The sequence below is a fragment of the Schistocerca cancellata genome, chromosome 6 (assembly GCF_023864275.1).
Source record: "Schistocerca cancellata isolate TAMUIC-IGC-003103 chromosome 6, iqSchCanc2.1, whole genome shotgun sequence".
In the NCBI taxonomy this organism is placed as follows: Eukaryota; Metazoa; Arthropoda; class Insecta; order Orthoptera; family Acrididae; genus Schistocerca; species Schistocerca cancellata.
Window position 1 is genome coordinate 32981528 of NC_064631.1, and position 24499 is coordinate 33006026.

Consider the following 24499-nt stretch of genomic DNA (forward strand, 5'->3'; position numbering starts at 1 on the left):
AGGACCGGATGGTATCCATGTCCAAATGTTGCTGCATTTATCAACCCCTAGTCTGCGTTACCTCCTTCGCCTTTATAATCGAATTTGGACCGACAGTACCTTTCCCAAACGGTGGCGGGAAGCGATTGTCGTTCCCGTTCCGAAACCTGGAAAGGACAAACATCTCCCCTCTAGCTATCACCCCATTTCTCTCACGAGTAGTGTCTGTAAGGTTTTGGAGCGTATGGTGAATTACCGTTTAGCTTGGTGGCTGGAATCCCGCAGTCTTTTAACACCAGCCCAATGCGGATTTCGGAAGCATCGTTCTGCAGTTGACCATCTTGTTGCTCTCTCCACTTATATCATGAACAATTTTCTCCGGAAACGCCAAACGGTAGCAATATTTTTTGATCTGGAGAGAGCATACGATACCTGTTGGAGGACAAGCATCCTCCGCACACTGTTCTCTTGGGGCTTTCGAGGCCGGCTACCCCTTTTTCTTCGCGAATTTATGGCAGAGCGCACTTTTAGGGTGCGGGTGAACACTACTCTCTCCCGTACTTTCTCCCAAGAAAACGGGGTACCCCAGGGCTCCGTGCTGAGTGTTGTACTGTTTGCCATTGCCATCAATCCAATTATGGATTGTCTCCTTCCTGATGTCTCGGGCTCCCTCTATGTGGACGATTTTGCGATCTACTACAGCTCTCAACGGACCAGCCTTCTTGAACGACGTCTTCAAGGATGTCTCGATCGCCTCCACTCGTGGAGCATCGAAACCGGCTTCCGTTTCTCACCCAGTAAGACCGTTTGTGTCAGTTTTTGGCGACGTAAGGAGTTTCATCCGCCCTCCTTACATCTAGGTCCTGTCAACCTTCCGTTTTCAGACGTCGCTAAATTCTTGGGTCTTATGTTTGACAGAAAACTATGCTGGTCCTCCCACGTTTCCTATCTTTCGGCTCGCTGTCTGCGATCGCTTAACACCCTCCGTGTCCTGAATGGTACCTCCTGGGGAGCGGACCGAGTGGTCCTTCTCCGCCTCTATCGCGCCTTAGTGCACTCGAAATTGGACTATGGAAGCATAGTCTACTCCTCTGCTCGGCCGTCTATTCTTCGGCGTCTCGACTCTATCCACCACCGTGGATTACGTTTAGTGTCTGGAGCTTTTTACACTAGCCCTATGGAAAGCCTTTATGCTGAGACTGCTGAACCTCCGCTGTCCAATCGGCGAGCAGTCCTCCTGAGTCGTTATGCTAGCCATCTGTCTTCCATGCCTGCTAATCCAGCCCATGACCTTTTTTTCGACGCCTCCTTTGATGTAGGGTATGCAGGCCACTCCTCCTCCCTACTACCCCCGGGAGTCCGCTTCCGTCAACTGCTCCATTCTCTTTCCTGCCGCTTTCCGAAAACCTTTTTGACAACTTGGGGTACAGCACCGCCTTGGCTCCGTCCCCGGATCTGCCTGCTCCGTGACCTTTGTCAATTTCCCAAGGATGGTACCCCTGCACTTGTTTATCGTCGGGCATTTGCTGCTCTATGTGCACAAATGACGGACGCCACATTTATTTACACCGACGGCTCGAAAACATCATTAGGTGTAGGGAGTGCCTATATTGTTGGCGACACCCCAAACCGACCAGTGTTCGGTTTATACTGCGGAGCTTTACGCTGTTCTCCAGGCTGTCCACTACATCCGCCGCCATCAGCGGATACAGTACGTTATCTGCTCCGATTCTCTCAGCTCTCTCCTCAGTCTCCAAGCTCTTTACCCTGTGCACCCTCTGGTCCACCGGATTCAGGACTGTCTGCGCTTGCTCCACCTGGGGGGCGTCACGGTGGCGTTCCTCTGGCTCCCGGGACACGCTGGTATCTGTGGGAATGAGGCGGCCGATATGGCGGCCAAGGCTGCAGTCTCTCTTCCTCGGCCAGCTATTCAGTCGCTTCCCTTCACCGATCTATGGAGCGGTTTATGTCGCCAAGTTGCTCATTTATGGAATGCGCATTGGTCAACACTTCCCCGTAATAAATTGCGGGAAGTGAAAGCCCTTCCTTGCGCTTGGACCTCTTCCTCCCGAACGCGTCGTCGGGAGGAGGTAATTTTAGCTAGACTCCGGATAGGGCACTGTCTTTTTAGCCATAGACATCTTTTAAGCGGTGATCCTCCTCCACTCTGTCCCCACTGCTCTCAGCCGTGGACGGTCAGACACCTTTTAATTGAATGCCCCTATTTTAATCCGTTACGCTCCCGTCTACAGCTATCGCCTGATCTATCGTCGATTTTAGCAGATGACACGCGCTCAGCCGACCGCGTTCTCCAGTTTATTAGTGACAGTGAAATGACGTCAGTCATTTGAAGTTTTTTTTTTTTTTGTTTTTTTGGGACAACCACCCCCTGTCTGTAGTGGATTTTTAAGCATTCTTTCTACTTTTAGTTTCTCCAATTTTATGAGTTTGTTCCCATTGCTGCTGGTTTTAAATTTCGGTTTTTTACTGTCTTAAGTCACGGGCTGGGCGCTAATGACCATAGAAGTTTTGCGCCCTAAAACCACAACAAAAAAAAAAAAAAAAAAAAAAAAAGTGTATGGGTCAGTGAGTCCCTGTTACTTGTGGATCATTGATGCTGTCCGTCACAAGGGGATTCGACTGGCCAAGGGTGCTTATCGGACCAGTCCCATACCTAGCATCTGTGCTGAGGAGGGGGGGGGGGATCAACCACTTACCATCCAGCACCAGGTCCTCATGGTGGGTCAGGCGTGTAAGTTCCTTGCAGCTCCAACTTCACCCGAACACCGTACTGTTGCTCATCCACCTCTGGAATACCTTTTGTCCAACTGTCCACAAGCCACAGTGCTGTGTGGGATCTGCGTGCAGTGTGTGATGGATTCACTTGGTGTGGAGCCAGTACAACTCCAAATCCGGGTTTTAACAGTCTGCCACCCTGCTTACTGGAGATGCCCAGAGTGATTTTAGATTTGATGCGGTACAGGAGAGAGAGCACTCCTGCTTCTGTTTTTAATGCAATATTCTCTGATATTTTATCTGAGTACCACAGCTATGTAGCTGTTTTTACAGATAGGTCTAAGCAGGGGGTCTCTGTTGGTTGCTCTGTCATTTTCCCGGATAGTGTCCACGAGGTCAGACTGACTCCAGAATTTACCATCTTCAATGCAGAATTATATACAATCTTGCAAGCACTGGAGCAGATGAGATGTTCTCCCAGCGTTAGCTTTCTCATTTGCTCAGATTCTCTGAACACCATTTACTCTATCCAACATTTCTACCCAGCAGATACAGTAACCCAGAATATCCAGGATGCCCTCCTACAACTATGACGACTGGGGAAGAAGGCGTCTTTCTGCTGGGTACCTGGGCACACTGGAAGTGCGGGGAATGAAAGAGCAGATTGAACAGCCAATGAGGTGTGTAGTGATCCTCTGGTATTTCAGTGTGCTATCCCCCTGCACGCTATCACCTTGCTGTTGAGGCACAAAGTCATGTGTTGATGGGGAAAGTGGCTGCCAGTGACAGATAACAAGCTCCGTGTCAACAAGCCCACATCTCGGCTGTAGAGTACTTCCTTCCAGCCACATCGGTGGAATGAGGTCCTTCTTACTCATCTTCACATAGACCACAGCCCTATGACACACAGATTCTTACTCTAGCAAGAGAACCCTCAAATTTGTGGTGCTTGTGGAATGCAGATCTTGGTGCACCATATTTTGTTGGTCTGCATTTTATTTGCCAACCAGCAGACTGCAGTGTAATGATCAAATGAATGTGGTTAGAGTTTTTAAGTCTTGTGAATTGTCCAATGTCTTTAACAAGATTTTATGGAGACATTCTTAATGTGTCAAAGTGTGGCTGGCTCACCATAGTTTTTTGTAACTGGTCAGCCAGTCACATTTCCCTGAGCTTTTCATTTAGTTCTTCTGTGTTTTTTTTCCTCTGTGTTTTGTTTTCTCTGTGTTTTGTTTTCTCTGTGTTTTAATTTCTTGATTAGCTCCCTTCCCTCGTAATTGGTTTTAGTACACGTGAGAGTGCATGTGATGCAGAATGACTGTGTGGTCATTTCAAGTGTGTGCATGTACAACACTTCTAATTCTTGTCCACATTTGTTTGTTTTCATGAGTGTAAGGGCACTGATGACCTCACCGTTGAGTGCCCATCACACACACACACACACACACACACACACACACACACACAAACTGCAGTTGCAGTTAATGTTAAGAGGGCTGGAACTACTTTTTGCACATCATGATTCATTTAAAGCCAAATCACAACTTGGTGATACCATCCTCAGTGTTAAAGAATAAGTAAATTTATGGATCCCTACCTTTGTCTAGAAATGCCTTGGTATCCACAACTGAAATTTCTGTAGATGAGAGCATTCACAGCTCCCACTATCTTAAAAATGTATTGATGATTGGGGTCTGGGGTGGGTAAGTTGTGGTTCTACAGAGCCTGTTTGATTTCAGCTGGACTAGAATAGGACTTCGTATAGTTGTGCACAAATCTCTTACTGGAAGATCTTGTATTTTTATCCATTCATGGGTATTGGGCCTTCAGAAAAGTCCCATCTCCAGTCACTGTACTGAGACTAGGAGAAGGAAGGAGAAAAGTATTTAATTCCCCCTTGACAAAAGAGCCATTAGAAATGAAATGATAATTAAATGGACACCCTAGCTGCAAACAGGCATTGATGTACTTCATTGGGGGACATGCTGAAAATGTGGGCCCCGACCGGGACTCGAACCCGGGATCTCCTGCTTACATGGCAGATGCTCTATCCATCTGAGCCACCGCGGGCACAGAGGATAGTGCATCTGCAGGGACTTATCCCTTGCACGCTCCCCGTGAGATCCACATTCCCAACCATGTAAGCAGGAGATCCCGAGTTCGAGTCCCGGTCGGGGCACACATTTTCAGCATGTCCCCAATGAAGTACATCAATGCCTGTTTGCAGCTAGGGTGTCCATTTAATTATCATTTCATTTCTAGCAAAGCTGCATGATCATCCACTGTAACTGTTCTTTCGGGAACAGATATTACCGTCATATATAGAGCCATTAGAGCCAAAACAGAAACTTGGATTGCCCAAGGATGGTGAAGGAAATAAGCCACAGCCTTTTTGAAGGCACCATCCCATCATTCACTTTAATTAGTTTTAGGGAAATCTTGGATGGCTAGGCAGGGGTCTGAACACCATTCCTCCCAACTCGAGGCTCAGTGTCTTTAAATAAAATACCTCATCTCTCTTGCTGAGGCTGGTAAGGAGGATTAGAGCTTGTTATCCTGTCAACAGTGCAATTATGAGAGCAAGCTCGTATTATGAAAGGATGGGGAAGGATGTCAGCCATGTCCTTTTCAAAGGAATATCCTGGCATTTGCCTGTAGCAGTTTATGGAAATCATGCAAGACCTAAATCTGAATGGTTGGACGTGATTTGAATCATCATCCTCCCAAACGCAAGTCCAGTATGCCAACCATTGCATTGCCTCACTCAGTCCTGGGAATAAGCATCCACTACTAATGCCTGATAAAAAGTTCCTCATTGTGCATCATGTAAGATACAGTTGATCCCTTGTTGCCCAACTGATGACATCACAAAAGTAACAGTATATGACAATGGTGTGGTAGGCTAGAATATTTTAACTTGGGTTGAAGCAATTCCATCTGATTTCTGGTGAGTCCCAAGCTGTGAATTCCCAAAATCCCTTCTACCCCTCTCAAAGCAACATTCCACAAGTCACCTGAAATTCAAAACCTCCTGGTTGTTCCACATCCCTGAAGGGTCTCCCTCATGAGGGGATTTACAGAACATGACATGTGAGTGAATGAATAAATAAATAAATGAATGAATGAATTCTTTTGCATCTCTCAGCTCCTACTTGTTGCCATGGGATTTAAATACCAGGTGAAAGACATGTCACATGGACATCTACATCTACATTTATACTCCGCAAGCCACCCAACGGTATGTGGTGGAGGGCACTTTACGTGCCACTGTCGTTACCTCCCTTTTCTGTTCCAGTTGCGTATGGTTCGCGGGAAGAACGACTGTCTGAAAGCCTCCATGCGCGCTCGAATCTCTCTAATTTTACATTCGTGATCTCCTCTGGAGGTATAAGTAGGGGGGAGCAATATATTTGATACCTCATCCACAAATGCACCCTCTCGAAACCTGGCGAGCGAGCTACACCGCGATGCAGAGCGCCTCTCTTGCAGAGTCTGCCACTTGAGTTTGCTAAACATCTCCATAACGCTATCACGGTTACCAAATAACCCTGTGACGAAACGTGCCACTCTTCTTTGGATCTTCTCTATCTCCTCCGTCAACCCGACCTGGTACAGATCCCACACTGATGAGCAATACTCAAGTATAGGTCGAACGAGTGTTTTGTAAGCCACCTCCTTTGTTGAGGGACTGCATTTTCTAAGGACTCTCCCAATGAATCTCAACCTGGTACCCGCCTTACCAACAATTAATTTTATATGATCATTCCACTTCAAATCGTTCCGCATGCATACTCCCAGATATTTTACAGAAGTAACTGCTACCAGTGTTTGTTCCGCTATCATATAATCATACAATAAAGGATCTTTCTTTCTATGTATTCGCAATACATTATACACCAGCACATCTAATTTTAATCTTGTCATCAGTATGTCATACTCCCATTAAAAGTAGATCTAAACGTGAAAGCAGCTTTGTCTTACATTGCTCTTATTCACAACCATAGCTTTTCTTTCTAAATTCGCGTGGCCATCTACCTACTGCCGATCCACAGGAGCAGCCATCTCCAAATTGAAACCAATGGCAACCTTGAATACACTCTGTGTGGATTCTGAAGATTTCGGTCCACTGGGTGAGAAACGGAAGCCGGTTTCGATGCTCCACAAGTGGAGGCGATCGAGACATCAAAATGAGGCCCAGAATCCACACTGTGTCGCTAAAATGTAGGATGGTGTTCCCCATATTCAAGGCAGGCAAATTAAAAAGAAGACGAGAACACAAGAATACAGTGTCTCCAAGTAATATTGTATCCCTTACTTATAGCTAAGAATATGCTGATACTGTGATGGTTCAGAGGAAAGCCTGCTGAGCAGCTCCCTCTAGGGGGGTCAGATTGGAGACCACACTGATTAGATCAATGTGGTGAGCTTCAGTGACTGTGTAATCACTTGTGCCTCCTGAATACTGACCCTTACACCAGCTTGTCAAAATTGTATACGTGGAACTGTCTCTCCATCAAATTATTTGGATCCATAATTCCTGAACTTCAGTCTCAGCTAGTACCTCCACCTTCTCTCCCCTTCATAATCTAATGCTTTTATTCCAGTCCCATTTCCTATCTCCCGCTCCCCACACCTATCTCCTCACCAGCTTCCTGCTCTGCCTGCCTGTCACTTTAATTATCCACTGCTCAAAAGAATAAAGGAAACATATGTATCTACATCCGGTATGTTAAATCCATTTTGGTGCTGGCAGTACCTGTGGTCACATTGCATGGTTTGAGATCTTCATTTTCAATGTATGCAACAACTAAAGTTATTCACCATCTATCAGCTGTTTTACACATTACAGTATCAGGTGATCCTGCAGAAGGGAGTAATAGTGCCCCAGGTTGTTCTCTAGTGAGGTACACAGACAGCAGTTTTCATTTATGGATGTTGTATTCAACCAAGCATATGCAATGCAACACCTTAACGCAGTGCAAGTTGCAACGACAGTCTACTTGATCCAAGAGGGGTGACCTTTCTGTTGTGTTGCTGCAGATATCAATGTATCTCCATGTCACCCATAGGTTGTGGACATGCTATAGGGAGACAAGTCAGTACACAAGGCAAGTTGAACAAGGTTGCTGATGCATTACAGCTCTATGTGAACAGTGATATCTGGCCATCTCTGCATTGCAACATCATACGGCTACCACCAGAGCATTGCAAGATGATCTTACAAGGGTCACTGGACCCACTGTCTCCAATCAGATCACAGGGAACAGTTTGTGAGGAAGGACCTTATGATCCAGACATGCTGGTATAGCATCCCGCTTGACATGACAAAATCTCATAGCTCACCTTCAGTTCCGCCATTCCCATATCAAATGGCAGCTTTGTCTCTGGCAAAACATGTTATTCACAGATGAGTACAGATTTCCTTTCACCTGAAATGATGGCAATGTTCGCATTTGTGGAGATGACATGGTCAGAGGTACCTGCCAAATGTTGGCCAGGTAATTACAAATTCGGCTAAGGTTCTGTGATGGTGTGGGGAGGCATCAGTCCTGACAGCTGTACAGATAGTCATTGACCCTGATCGCCTTACATCCAGGCAGTATATTAAACAGATCCTGTTGCACCATGTGGTGGCTGTTGCATATGGTGATGTCTCTGAATTCTCTTCCATGCATGATAAATCCAGAGCCCATGTGTTTGACTTCACTAGGGTGTCTTGTGAAGCCTGGACACTGAAGTAATGGAGTGGCCAGTGGTGAGTCTCAACCTTAATCCTGTTGAGCATGTCTGTGGCACCCTTGACATACATGTTTGTGGTCATTCTTTTCCACCGCAGACTCTCCTCTCATTGAAGAGTCGGAGTAGGTACCACGGGGTGACCTCTGTAAACTTATCCAGAGCTACCACATAAGAGTCAGGTGGTGATAAATGCTCACGGAGGGCATACATGCTCTCAAAGTCCAATGAAAATCACAAAGGGTGATGGGACGAATAATTGTTTCCACTTTGTTTTTGACACCTTTCAGACACTTCAGTTCTTGTTTTGTAAATTAATGAGGATTTAATGGTGTTCTGTTGTGTAGCTAATTTGTGGAATGTATAAACTGGTAACATACCCTGTCATACCCTAATTCTTTTTAGCAGAGTATTAATGGGCCCATTGGAAGATGTCTCACTATACTCTTTGAAATCCTCCTCACTTTATGCATTATATGCTCTCCTCCGTACTGTTCTCTTTAAATATCTCCCTCTATACCCCTTTTAGTGCCCTCCTTTCTCTCACGCCCATATGCAATGTGCAAATACCAATAACTGCACATTGCTTATTTGTAAGCCTGTATTCCTATCCTCCTCATTTGCTCTCCTGATCTGTTTCTTGCCTCTCCCAGTTTCATATAACTTGCTGCATCTTGCAATTACTAATTCTCATTCAGGCTACTGGTGAGTGTAGCTGTTGGTATTTTGTAATGGACACTGGTAGACATCGTATTTATGCATCTATTTGTTGCTCCTTGTTTTTTCTGCAAGACAAATCTATTTGGAACAATCATAACTCAAAGCATTTTTTTGTTGGAAAAAGAAGCAGTTAATAAATAGAACAGGGTAAAAAAAGTGTGGATCATTGAGATACGTAAAATGATTGATTCCCTACCTCCCTTGTCCTCACTTCAATCCTCAGTCACTAACTGAATTTAGTACAGAGAGTTCTTAATAAAACAAATAAGTATACATAATTTAATATACTGCAGTAGCTTAGAATCAAACAGTAGCTCTTTGAAGCCTTAAAAGTAAGTCTGCATGTGCTTATATTGTCAGATTATATAAATAGATTAATTTGAAATACTTTTTGTGAAATTTGTATCTTTATTCTTGCCTAAACTCCCTTTCAAATCAATGTTGAAATTTGCTTTCAGTGCCCAAAAACTCCAGTGATACTACTCATTTACACAAACCATACTTTTCAAAGTTCTTGGTGAATTTACTGAAATTGTTTAATGGTGACAGACACCTATTAGAAGACAGAGGACCATTCATTATTAGGTGAGTAATTCTTGCTGACAAAAAGATATAGATATGTTTCAGATTAAAAGTTATTTTATTGGTTATTGGTAATAGTTTTTGAATGAAGTTACATGTATTGGCCTCTGTCATGTTGATGTGGTAGGTTTTTATTTCTCACGTGGTAAGATAAGTGTTAAAACTGAAATCTGTTACTTATTTATATATTATGAAATTATCTCCCTCTGTTCAGACACCTTCCAAAATCGTGTTTTCTGGACATATGACATGAGGACTGATCTGTAATTTTTGACACAGTAATACAAATTCCTAGATTGTAAAAAACATCTCTTGAGAAGACTATTCTGAAGTGGCTTTTAAGCAAGGCCACTCCCAGTAGCTCGAAAAAAAACTCATTGATGTTTTCTTTCTCAGCTGGGAAGTGAAGCAAATCCCATGTGACAAGATGTGGATTGTAAGGAAGTGTAGAAGTACTTTAATTATTTTATAAACTGCTTTTGTTTTGGCCACTCTTTACGCAATTACTTTATGATGATACAGCAAGGGCCTTCAGGTATCATCTTCAACTCCTCCAGACACATTAGGAAGATTGACTCAAATACACAAATCTGGAGTCACAGCCCTACTTTCTTCCATTGTGGTTATAGACATTTGTCCTCATGTACTGAAGACAGTGCACTCCTTTCAGTTGCCCTGACTCCTTGCTGTCCTCACATGAAGTTCCCTGGAGGAAGAATGAAGACAAACTGATACACCATATTTAGTTATCAGTTATAACATGAAACATCAGTTTTTACATGCTGAAATTAAGCAGTTCAGTTATCTTCAGTTAAAACTTCTAGGTTGACAGGGCATTGATTTGATAGTGTTTATACAGGGAGACAAAAATAACAGTGGCTTTAACCCATTGTTGCCCACACCAGAACTGAGCTGATTATGCGGTTACACTCCCTGTTGGGATTTTAATAAAGCCAATTGGTATGCTTTTAATAAAGCCAATTGGTATGCTTGAGTAGAAGTATGAGACCCTTTACTAGTTACTTATTAGACACGGTTCTTCGTGCTCTGCTGACCCAAATATTTCGTGTCTTTTGTCTCCAGAAGATTTGGTGTGGTTTGGGTTCAACCTCCTCCTCATATAGTCTATACATATGGGTTTCTTCCTTTATACCCATCGTGTCTAGGTGTTTCTTAGAGTTCCTGAGGCCAGTCGAGTCCTATTATAAGTTTAATCTGTTTCCTGTACAAGTTCAGGATTACAGAACTTCTCTGTAAACACAGCTTTGGCATCATTAGCATGCCATCTTTTAGTTTTTGGATTGTAGTTGAATATTTTCTGTGCTGTCTTCTGATCCAGCTACACAGCTTTTATTTTATCATTACCTTTGTGATGGTTAGGACAGGTTGAAGTCCAATAAATGGAGTCGTCATACCTATCCTGACAAGCCTATCAGCTTGTTCATTTACCACAAATTCCTGAGCGACCAGGGATCCTCGGGCTTTAGCCTGTTATTTCCCTCGTCTCCAAGGGCTTCATGGCATTGTGCATGATCTTGTTGCTGGGGCTGATAAAAATTTCAGGGCTACTTGACTGTCTGAATAAACAGAGACTATGATCCGTGTAGCACCTATACAAATTCTCACACTCTGATAGTGGATATTTCCATGTGGAATACTGTGGTCAGCTTTTCTAGTGAAACTGCTATCTATAGTCTAAGCTGTAACCCATATACTCTGGCCTGGTGCCTTCAGGTATTTTCGACTCGTCAGTAAACCAGAGTATGTCTCATGAACGGTGTCATGGTTTATTCTTCCTCTGATCCCTTCTTCCAATTGTTACAATGAAGCAGTTGGAAATTATTATATGGCCATCCAGCTCTTCCCTGACCATTTCTGTAGTTACCACACTTACTATCACCCCCACCAGGGGACTTGCCACTCTTTGGCGGGTTCGTGTTTGACTATCACTGGGCGTCAGCCTTTGCAGCATCTTTTTCCTTCCATGCTGCTTGTCTACCCCTCTTGCTATTCTTTTTTCCCCTCCCTTGGGGAACATGTCTGGGATGTTATTGGGAATGTTCTGTATTGTATGTTGCTGATGTAAGAACAGTTTCACTACTGTTTTTCGCTCCCTTTTCCTTTCTTTGTTTCCCTTCTCCTCTCGTTCCTGTGCTTTGGCGTTTGAGGTTCCTCTTTTTCTTCTTCCTCCCTGTGCACTCCTGAAGGCTGGCCCATGCATCTGACACGTAACAGGTGTCTGGGTAACGCATAATTCCCAGCCCTGGGTCGACAGGTAGGTTTCGCACATACTCCGTATTATAGGCCAGGCCCAGGGAGGGGTGATTGCCTGAGCTGACACCTTTCCAATTTGCCGATTGGTCATTCTGTCAGGTGTTCGGGAGGTGCGAATTGAGGTTTGAACAATCACCAAAGGCGGGTGCGCCTGTTTGTGAAGGAGTTCCCCAGTTGGAAGGTGCGCACCGTTGGAGACGCTGGCAATAATCGGAGATTTTCTCACAATGAGTCTATCATCTTCACCATCAATGTCTATGAAATGTAAACATAATGAGGCTAATGATTCAAAGATCCTTCCCGCTGCACCATGGTTCCTCGTGGTATCACATACTGAAGACAGACAGTCCTGTGCCATGGTAAATCTGTTTATTATTCAGAAAAGTGTTGGTTCAATTGCCTGCCCCGTAAAATCCTGCTCTCCTTTACGGAATGGCACTTTACTTTTGGAGACTGCTTCTGATTCTCAGCCACAACTACTACTTGCCACCTTGCTTCTCTATGGCTATTCTGTTCATGTTGAGGCTCATAGAACTTTGAATTTTTCTCATAGTGTTGTTTACAGTAGGCTGCTCGACATTCTAACTGAGGCTGAAATCCAGTCTTACCTCTCTGACCAGGGTGCCACTACTGTCCATTGGGCCGTGAAAAAGGTAGATCACTCCTTAGTGCCCACCCATACTTTCTTCCTCACCTTTGATAGAGTGGTGCCCCAGTCCACCATCAAAGCAGGCTATGAAATTATCAGAGTCTGGCCATACATTCTGAACCCAATGCACTGCTACCATTTTTTTTTTTTTTTTTTTTCATCGTTTCAGCCACACCCAGCCAAATGAGTAACCTCCAGTAGGGATGCACATGAGGGCCATTATCTACCTCCTCCTCTCTGCTGTATCAACTGCAGTGGCGGCCATGCCATCTCCTTTCCCCGCTGTATCAACTGCAATGGCGGCCATGCTGCCTCCTCTCGGGATTGTCCCATGTATTTTGATGAGCGGGCTGTCCAAGAGATCCAGGTAAAGGAAAAAGTGACTTATCCAGTCACTCGAAAGTTATTGGCTAGTTGCAAACCCTGCATTCTCCTATCTGGCACCTATAGTTCTGTTCTTGTTACCCCTCGCTCCATGAAGGACATGGCCACATAGACATGCGACCTCAAATTCAGCTCTGAGGTTGTGAAATCGCCCAGTGTCCAGGTAGCATTGCCATCACCCTGTCCAGCTGTGCAACAAGCCATCAAACTCTCGCCTCAAGGGACAAAGCCACCAGCTACACAACCGGTAGACCAGAAAGGACAGGAAGTGTACTGTCTTGAAGACTTTCTATGTCCCTCCAACCAAATGACACCCGAGTCTTCCTCTAACCGGAAAGGCTCAAAGAAGTCCACAAAAGGCAAACGGTCTTCTCCTTCGCCAACTCGAAGATCCTCTTCAGCAGTGTTGCCCCCATGATACCTCAGCCCGGCCGGCCTCTATGTCACCAGTGCCCACCACCAACAATTTTTCAGCATTGGACTCCACAGACTGACAGCACATGCAAGCCAATGCTTCTGTGGACCTCATGGAGCAGGATCCTCCTGTTTCTGTGCCCTGTAGCGACAACTCTTCTCAGGCTGTTACCCGGCAGCCACCGAGGTGACACCCCTACATCTCTTCCTCATCATGAGTCTCCTCCAATGGAACATTCACAGCCTTAGGTCCCACAAAGAGGATTTACACTTACTTTTAGCATCACAGTATCCCCTTGTACTCTGCCTCCGGGAAACGAAAGTGCACTCTCATGACCGCTTTGAGCTTTCACATTTCTTCCCGGTTCATTTTGACCTTCTCCCTGAGGTTGGAATTCCTTCTCATGGGGGGCATCACGTTGCTAATACGAGATGACAGTCATAGTCAACCCATCTCCCTGACTACCCATCTTCAAGCTGTTGCTGTTTGTCTTTTCCTTCCCCACCTGACTTTCTCCCTCTGTACCATTTATGTCCCTCTGTCATTCGATGTCACCAGGGCAGACTTCCTTCAACTTACTGGGCAGCTACCTCCGCCATTTCTGCTACTCAGTGATTTTAATGCACATCATCCCCTTTGGGGGTCTCCCAGAACCTGTCAGAGAGGTGCGCTCTTGGCTGATCTTAATCAACTCAACCTCTTCCACCTTGAACTGGAGCACACCCTTTCCTTTCTGACACCTCGCACACCTATTCCCATTTGGAACTATGCTTCTGCACTGCCCAGCTTGCCCATCATCTTGAGTGGTCCATTCTTTGTGATGCCTACTCGAGCAACCATTTTCCGTGTGCTATCCAGACCCCTATCCCAAGCACGTGCACACATAAATGGCAGCTTCCTAGGGCTGACTGCAGATTTACTCCTACCTGGCGATATTCAAAGTAAAAGATTTCCCCAGTTGTGATGGCCAGGTCGAATATCTTAGAAACATTATCCTCATTGCTGCAGAATGTTTCAGTCCTCGCACTTTCTCTTTGCCATGCCATGTCCCAGTCCCTTGGTGGACTGAGGCATGCCACAACGCAATTCGCAAACAGAGACATGTTCTCCGCATTTTTAACCGTCATCCTACGATAGCAAACTGCATTCATTATAAACAGATGCGTGCAGAGTGTCATCGCATTCTTTGGGATAGCAAAAAAGCTAGCTGGATTTCATTCAAAAGTTGTTTTAACAGTTACCGCCTCCTCTGTCATGTGGGTCAACTTCTGACAGCTCTCTGGGACTATGATCGATTCGCCAATTTCCAGTCTGACAGTAGCAAACAATGTTATCATGGACCTTGCTATCTCCAACACCTTCAGCTGCCATTTTGCAGACATTTTGAGCTTTTCTCACTATCACCCTGCCTTCCTCCACCAGAAACAAGCAGAGGAGGCTCAGGCAACACCCTTCTCTTCTCAGAATTGTGAGTGCTACAATGCCGCCTTTACTATGAGGGAGCTAGATCATGTTCTCAGTTCATCCTGATCCTCCGCTCCAGGACAAGACGATGTCGACATTCAGATGCTGCAGCACCTTTCTCTTGCGGGAAAGCACTTTCTGCTTAACACATACAACTGCATCTGGGCAGAGGGCACATTTCCCAGACTTTGGTGTGAAGCCACCATCATACCTATACCTAAGCCCAGTAAGGACAAAAACCTTCCTTCTAGCTACCGCCCCACCTCCGTGCAAGGTGATGGAACGTATGATTCATGCCCGGCTGGTATGGTGGCTCGATTCTCGCAATTTACTTGTGAGTGCACAGTGAGGAATTTGAGTGCAGCATTCTGCAGTTGACCATCTCGTTACTGTGTCCACGCATGTGATGAATGGTTTTCTGCAGAAATCCCAGACTGTGGCCAGGTTTTTTGATTTGGAGAAGGCCTACGACACCTGCCTGAGAGCTGGTATCCTCCGTACTCTTTACACGTGGGGCTTCTGTGGCCACCTGCCCTGTTTCCTTCAGGAATTCTTAAAAGACCTTGTTTTCAAGGTGCGAGTGGATTCTTCCTTGTCGGACATCTTTATCCAGGAAAACGGTGTGCCTCAGGGTCTTTGCTATCGCCATTAACCCTATAATGGCCTGTCTCCCACCGGGCATCTCCTATATCTCTGTGTTGCTGTCTGTCAGGAGGTGGTGTCCCTTTGGCATCGCTAATGATCCTCCCTTCATGGGAATAAGCTCCGCCTTATTTAGCCTATCCCAGCAGCTTGGACGACCTCCTCTCAGCCCTCCCGCTGGGAGTAGGTCATTTTAATAGGCTGTGTATTGGGCACTGCCTTTTTGGCCATCATCATTTGATAAGTGGCACTACACCACCACTTTGTACACATTGCGCTCAAGTTTTAACTGTCCATCACTTCCTGAGTGGATGCCCACTTTTAACCGTTTACGTTCCCTCTCGGGTTTTCCGTCTGAGTTATCGACCATTTTAGCAAATGACATGTGGGCTGTCGACTGTGTTTTACTTTTCATCCATGAAAGCAATATGGCAGAGGCCATTTAATTTTTAGTTTTGGACCTCCGTTTCTGTATGGTGTTGTTTTTAGCCCTTTCTCCATGTGCTTGTTTTTAGCTGTCTTCTCTTATGTCAATTGGGCCCGAGGTATAGTCATTTTGTAAATCCTCTCTGTCTTTGTGTTCTATAGTTTTGACTTGGGCACATATGACCCCAGTTGTTTTTATGCCCTAAAGCAAAACAAAAGCAAAAAACAAACACTTACTATATTGGTGTGAGATTATTAATATCATAAAGGAATCCAGTTATTTGCAGTTTCTAACTTGTATGCCCCATGCCATTGCCTTCCTTGTAACCCAAAGGTGTAAGGTCTCCATTCCAACAATGAGTGTACTGGTAATTCCACCTCTTATGACTAAGCAGGCCAATCTCTGCACCTTGCCAAACTCCCTTAGCACCCACCTTCAACTTTATTCCAGCAGACTATGGCCCCATAAATTATAATAGGTATCATTACACTGGTGTGTATCCAGTACATGTTGTTGTTGTTGTTGTTGTTGTTGTTGTTGTGGTCTTCAGTCCTGAGACTGGTTTGATGCAGCTCTCCATGCTACTCTATCCTGTGCAAGCTTCTTCATCTCCCAGTATCTACTGCAACCTACATCCTTCTGAATCTGCTTAGTGTATTCATCTCTTAGTCTCCCTCTACGATTTTTACCCTCCACACTGCCCTCCAATGCTAAATTTGTGATCCCTTGATGCCTCAAAACATGTCCTACCAACCGATCCTTTCTTCTAGTCAAGTTGTGCCACAAACTTCTCTTCTCCCCAATCCTTTTCAATACCTCCTCATTAGTTACGTGATCTATCCACCTTATCTTCAGCATTCTTCTGTAGCACCACATTTCGAATGCTTCTATTCTCTTCTTGTCCAAACTAGTTATCGTCCATGTTTCACTTCCATACATGGCTACACTCCATACAAATACTTTCAGAAACGACTTTCTGACACTTAAATCTATGCTTGATGTTAACAAATTCCTCTTCTTGAGAAACGCTTTCCTTGCCATTGCCAGTCTACATTTTATATCCTCTCTACTTCGACCATCATCGGTTATTTTACTCCCTAAATAGCAAAACTCCTTTACTACTTTAAGTGTCTCATTTCCTAATCTAATTCCCTCAGCATCACCCGACTTAATTTGACTACATTCCATTATCCTCGTTATGATTTTGTTGATGTTCATCTTATATCCTCCTTTCAAGACACTGTCCATTCCGTTCAACTGCTCTTCCAAGTCCTTTGCTGTCTCTGACAGAATTATAATGTCATCGGCGAACCTCAAAGTTTTTACTTCTTCTCCATGAATTTTAATACCTACTCCGAATTTTTCTTTTGTTTCCTTTACTGCTTGCTCAATATACAGATTGAATAACATCGGGGAGAGGCTACAACCCTGTCTTACTCCTTTCCCAACCACTGCTTCCCTTTCATGCCCCTCGACTTTTATAACTGCCATCTGGTTTCTATACAAACTGTAAATAGCCTTTCGCTCCCTGTATTTTACCCCTGCCACCTTCAACCTTCAGAATTTGAAAGAGAGTATTCCAGTTAACATTGTCAAAAGCTTTCTCTAAGTTTACAAATGCTAGAAACGTAGGTTTGCCTTTTCTTAATCTTTCTTCTAAGATAAGTCGTAAGGTCAGTATTGCCTCACGTGTTCCAACATTTCTACGGAATCCAAACTGGTCTTCCCCGAGGTCGGCTTCTACCAGTTTTTCCATTTGTCTGTAAAGAATTCGCGTTAGTATTTTGCAGCTGTGACTTATTAAACTGATAGTTCGGTAATTCTCACATCTGTCAACACCTGCTTTCTATGGGATTGGAATTATTATATTCTTCTTGAAGTCTGAGGGTATTTCGCCTGTCTCATACATCGTGCTCACCAGATGGTAGAGTTATTTCATGACTGGCTCTCCCAAGGCCATCAGTAGTTCAAATGGAATGTTGTCTACTCCCAGGGCCTTGTTTCGACTCAGGTCTTTCAGTGCTCTGTCAAACTCTTCACGCAGTATCTTATCTCCCATTTCGTCTTCATCTACATCCTCTTCCATTTCCATAATATTGTCCTCAAGTACATCGGCCTTGTATAAACCCTCTATATACTCCTTCCACCTTTCTGCCTTCCCTTCTTTGCTTAGAACTGGGTTGCCATCTGAGCTCTTGATATTCATACAAGTGGTTCTCTTCTCTCCAAAGGTCTCTTTAATTTTCCTGTAGGCAGTATCTATCTTACCCCTAGTGAGATAAGCCTCTACATCCTTACATTTGTCCTCTAGCCATCCCTGCTTAGCCATTTTGCACTTCCTGTCGATCTCATTTTTGAGACGTTTGTATTCCTTTTTGCCTGCTTCATTTACTGCATTTTTATATTTTCTCCTTTCATCAATTAAATTCAATATTTCTTCTGTTACCCAAGGATTTCTATTAGCCCTCGTCTTTTTGCCTACTTGATCCTCTGCTGCCTTCACTACTTCATCCATCAGAGCTACCCATTCTTCTTCTACTGTATTTCTTTCCCCCATTCCTGTCAATTGTTCCCTTATGCTCTCCCTGAAACTCTCTACGACCTCTAGTTCTTTCAGTTTATCCAGGTCCCATCTCCTTAAATTCCCACCTTTTTGCAGTTTCTTCAGTTTCAATCTGCAGTTCATAACCAATAGATTGTGGTCAGAATCCGCATCTGCCCCAGGAAATGTCTTACAATTTAAAACCTGGTTCCTAAATCTCTGTCTTACCATTATATAATCTATCTGATACCTTTTAGTATCTCCAGGATTCTTCCAGGTATACAACCTTCTTTTATGATTCTTGAACCAAGTGTTGGCTATGATTAAGTTATGCTCTGTGCAAAATTCTACAAGGCGGCTTCCTCTTTCATTCCTTCCCCCCAATCCATATTCACCTACTATGTTTCCTTCTCTCCCTTTTCCTACTGACGAATTCCAGTCACCCATGACTATTAAATTTTCGTCTCCCTTCACTACCTGAATAATTTCTTTTATCTCGTCATACATTTCATCTATTTCTTCATCATCTGCAGAGGTAGTTGGCATATAAACTTGTACTACTGTAGTAGGCATGGGCTTTGTGTCTATCTTGGCCACAATAATGCGTTCACTATGCTGTTTGTAGTAGCTAACCCGCATTCCTATTTTTTTATTCATTATTAAACCTACTCCTGCATTACCCCTATTTGATTTTGTATTTATAACCCTGTAATCACCTGACCAAAAGTCTTGTTCCTCCTGCCACCGAACTTCACTAATTCCCGCTATATCTAACTTTAACCTATCCATTTCCCTTTTTAAATTTTCTAACCTACCTGCCCGATTAAGGGATCTGACATTCCACGCTTCGATCCGTAGAACGCCAGTTTTCTTTTCTCCTGATAACGACGTCCTCCTGAGTAGTCCCCGCCCGGAGATCCGAATGGGGGACTATTTTACCTCCGGAATATTTTACCCAAGAGGACGTCATCATCATTTAATCATACAGTAGAGCTGCATGTCCTCGGGAAAAATTACGGCCGTAGTTTCCCCTTGCTTTCAGCCGTTTGCAGTACCAGCACAGCAAGGCCGTTTTGGTTAATGTTACAAGGCCAGATCAGTCAATCATCCAGACTGTTGCCCCTGCAACTACTGAAAAGGCTGCTGCCCCTCTTCAGGAACCACATGTTTGTCTGGCCTCTCAACAGATACCCCTCCGTTGTGGTTGCACCTACGGTACGGCCATCTGTATCGCTGAGGCACGCAAGCCTCCCCACCAACGGCAAGGTCCATGGTTCATGGGGGGGATCCAGTACATACTCTATGGATTTCAATCCCAGTTCTTACAACAGGCTCTTTGAGTTATTATAAGAATACTTTTCGCCTTGCAACATATATTCTTTATATGAGGGATCCATAATAGTTCCTAGGGTTATCCCTAGGTACTCAGCAACCCTGTCTACTAGCAGACCTTAATCGAGGAACTTGAGATTCCAGTATGTGTGCTGGATTTGCTTCCTCATAAAGGGTACAACAACAGTTTTCTTGGAACTAACCCTTACATAATGTTTTCTGCTCCAGTTTTCTACAGTGTCTGGTCCAATGTTGTTCTAACAGTACTAGTAAATTTGTGAAGATTGCTATGACTAAATTATGTTTGTATTCTTGACAAAAGTAACATCTAGTATTTAACCCTTCAATGAGTTCATTCACCACTAGGTTCTATAGTAGTAGGGACAAGACACCTCCTTGTGGACATCCCCTGGCAGTATTGATTGACATTTTCTCATTCATCATGGTGACTACCATCTTTCTTCTAATTAGCATGGTCTTAATCCAGCTACATGTAGTGGTCACAATGCCATGCACTTTTGCAGCTCTAACCATGAAATTGGAGTTTGTATTGCTAAAAACCCCTTTCATACCCAGGAAGATGCAGAGAGCTATTTCCTGAAGGTGTAGGGCTTTTTGCACCTTCCCAAAAAGTTGAAGTGCTGTTTTGCAAGATTTTCTTGGTTGTTGGTTTACATTTAGAGGATCCTCATTTAACCTCTTCTACCTAACATGCACATTAGCAATTTTTTTCTTAAGTCTTTAGAAGAATGGAGTCTCATATCCTTGCCCTTAGTATGATCAGTTCCCCCTGGTTTCAGAATGAAAACAACCCTCACTGTCCTCCAAGAATTAGGGCTAATTTGTGCTGTTAGGCTACCGTAAACAGTCTACATAACAGTTTAATTAAATCCTCTCCTGCCTGTTGCAGTAAAGCTGGATGGATGGCATATAGGCCTGGTGGCTTGAATGGTTGAAACATTCCCACTGCCCACTGAATTTCTTTTCAATCAACACATTCTGTGGCAGATTCCCATTTTCCCTTTGATCACCTGTAAACCACTGTGTTTCAGGAACTGACTCCTAGTCTGTCTTATCTGCCACAGTGCATTGAGGATAGCGAGTCGTGATGAGCACATCCAGTGTCTCACTCGCTGTTCTTGAAATCTCACCATCTTCCTTAAAGCACCTTCTGGATTAGTTGATATACCACTGAGGATTTTATAAAGTTTAGTCCAAATAGCGGTACCTTCCACTTCCTCACAGAACACCTTCCAGGAAGATAGCTTTGTTTCCTTGATCGCAAGATTGTATTTGACAAGGGCCTCCTGATATTTTGTACAGAGACAGAAAAGGCTCTAGTTCTCCATGCTGGTTTATACTGTGCGAGCAGTTCCAACTCTTGAAGAGTGCTGCTACCTGCTTACTGTAATTAAGCCTTGGTCTCTCTTGACAACTTCTACTCCCCACACTTCCCTCTATTACCAAATCAACTACTCCTTATGCCTCAAGGTATGCCCTATCAATTCATCCCTTATTTTACTCTTCTTGTGCTGTAAATTTCTTTTCTCCCCAATTCTGTTCAATATCTCCTCATTGGTTACATGATCTACCCATCTAATTTTCAGCACACTTATGTAGCACCACATTTCAGGAGCTTGTATTCTCTTCTTTACTGTGCTGTTTATTGTCCAAATTTCCCTTCCATACAAGACTAAACACCAGCGAAACAGTTTCAGGAAAGATGCTCTAGAATTAAGTTTTTATAAGGTGTTAAAATATTTTCTTTTTTCATAAATATTTTTCTTGCCATTGCCAATCTGCAGTTAATATCCTGTCTACTTAAATCTTCAATTATTTTGCTCATTAAACAGCACAACTCAGTTATACTACTTTTAATGTCTCATTGCTATTCTAATTCTCTCAGTTAATTTGCACTCCATTGCCCTTGTTTTATTTTTGTACGAGTTCAACTTATAGCCTCTTTCGAGGACATCATATGTTCCATTCCACTGAGCATCCAAGTTTTTTTACTGTTTCTGATTGTATTACAAAGCCAACATTGACAGCTTTCTCAAAATTTACAAAGGGCAGTGTCACCTTGCATGCCACTACATTTGCCTGTAACCCAAATTAATCTTCTGCAAGGTAAGCATCAACCAGTTTTTCATTCTTCTGGAAATCATTTGTTAATATTTTGTGATCATTACTTATTAAACTGATGTTTTGGTAATATTCACACCTGTCAGCACCTCCCTTCCTTGTAACTTTCTCCTTGAAGTCTGAAGTCGTTTTTCCTGTCTCAAGTATCATGTATGGCAGGTGAAATATTTGTGTCATCGCTTGCTCTTCCAAGGATCTCAATAAATCTGAGGGTATCTTGTCTCCTTTAGGTGCCTCGTTTTTACGTAGATCTTTCAGTGCTCTGTCGTAGTCTCCTTGGAGTATCATATCTCTCGTCTCATTTGCATCTTCTTCGCCTCCCCTTTCATACTGTTATTTTTAAGTTTATTTCCTTTTCATAGCACTTCTGTATATATTCTTACCACCTATAACTTCCTGCCTTGGCTTTGATTGTATCTGATCACTTGATATTCATATACATCCTTCTCTTTTCTCCAAAGATTTTATTAATTTTCCTGCAAGTGTCCTCACATTATCTAACCTTACTATCTGATAAAGTGATATAACATTTCATGCTCTGATCCATAGAATGTAAGTTTTTTTAATTTTTTTCTGGTGGTAACATTCTCTCGAGTATTCCCTGCTAAGAGATCCGAAATGCAGAGAGAGGTCTATTTTACCTCTAATTTACTCAAGGAGGATACTGTTATTATGAAACCATGCAGGTAGGGCTTCTTGGTCTCATACCATTTTTTTTGCTGCTTTGTGACTGACAAAGACATCTTTTGTGATTCAGTAATGAAAACCTGTGCCAGTTACTTATTTATTCATGCTTAGTATGACATGTTTCGAGAACTTATTCTTAAATATTTTTGTGATGTTCTAAATGTGTGATTTTGCACATCCCTTGCACTGTATAGTTCTCTTTTTGAAATTTAACTCCAATTGGACCAGTTAATGTTGGAATGTTTGTATATGCTATGTCAGAAAAAGTATTTTTGTTTTCTAGTTACAAGCATTGTGCACAACTTTGTACACAAGGGTAAGGAGAGGTGGGCTACAGAGTAATGCGACAATTGTCGTCATAGGAAAGCTGCGCAGGAGCAGATGTGATTAGCGAACATTTTAATTTGTATTTCTCTAAGCTTATGAAGACTCACTACAAATAATGCAGCAAGAAACAGAGTACAGCTCATCAGTATCATCATCAGCACAGCATCATGTGACAAAGTGGCTCTGAGCGCAAGTGGGCTGAGTGGCTGGCTCTGGCTGCCCTATATTGTTGTGGCAGAGGGTGCTCATGGTACAGAGCTGATGAAGGTGTGGCTTAGTGGGTGTGCACCATGCAACCACTGTCAGCATTGAACAGAAACTTGCAATTCTGGCACCAAAATAGCACCGCTCACAGGGTAGTATCAATATGCGATACCACAGCAAGTATTGTCCCTCCTCCATTACACAGAATATCGCATGCAAATAAATCATCACTTACATTGTTTGTTTTTGTAATCAAAACATGCTACTGAGATATTATGACAATATGGTTTCTCAAAGAGTTTGTATACAGCAAGAGGTGTTACATTTTCTGAGTATTACATAGTATACAGGAAGTTGCCAATTATAAAATTTATTGTACCATTATTGACTATTGAATTATTGATTATTGATTTTGTTTCTATTTTTTTGTACGTGTTGAGTCGAGTCTTTGGCGTACCATAAATATTCACAGAAATTACTGCAGTTGTCAAACGCAGGAGAAACATTTGAAAAAATTAACTGATTCACTATCTGTTTTCTCTTGAGGAATTTTTTCTCCCTGCATTGTGTGGTGTACAGAAATTACAAGCTCCTACAGTCCGTCCATTGTCTGTGATTTTTGGAAGTGGTGGACTATCTTACAGTCTTCTTCTGTGTTTCTGAAAGGTGCCCTGTATGTATTATGTTGCTGATTTTGTGAATTGATTGGGTGTAATAGTTGATGTGTTCAGTGTACCTAATTTGAAAAGTCCTGCAGTTTGTCCTTTGTAGTAGTTTGAGCAAGTTTTACATATGATTTTATATATTCCTGAGTCTGAGAATTTATCTTTTCTATTACTTTGGTGCATTCACTAGGACAAAGAAATTCTTTCTTAAAAGGCATCTGAAATTTTTCTAATGTTTTAAATTTATCTTGATATTTAAATCTCCTTTCAGCTGTGTCTCCTGTTAAATAGCCTAATGCAAAATCAATTTTCTTGAGCTCATCCCACCTGCTTGGTAATGATTGTGAAAATACTCTTAAATAGTATATTGGATGCATTGCTGTTGGTAAACTTATGAGCAGCATCCACAAAACTCTTCTGTTCCTAATATTTCATCCAAAATTTTGCTGGACATTTTCAGAGACGTTGCTCCCCCGTTGAGTCTTGCCGACTTGTGGGTCGGATGACTGAAAGTGACATATACCGGGTGATCAAAAAGTCAGTATCAATTTGAAAACTTAATAAACCACGGAATAATGTAGATAGATAGGTA

At 43.1% G+C, this 24499-nt stretch overlaps 1 protein-coding gene and 1 non-coding gene across 2 annotated transcripts in view; one reads left to right on the forward strand and one right to left on the reverse strand.

Annotated features, from left to right (window-relative positions):
• The window catches only part of LOC126191281 (protein VAC14 homolog), a 170540-nt gene that overhangs the window by 89396 nt on the left and 56645 nt on the right, over nt 1-24499 (forward strand). Inside the window, exon 9 of the mRNA XM_049932089.1 lies at nt 9630-9756. Coding sequence (XP_049788046.1) covers nt 9630-9756 — 127 coding nt within the window. The remainder of the gene's footprint in view (nt 1-9629; nt 9757-24499) is intronic.
• Nucleotides 4712-4786, reverse strand: Trnat-ugu (transfer RNA threonine (anticodon UGU)). Its single transcript has one exon. It is a non-coding gene; the product is annotated as a tRNA-Thr (tRNA).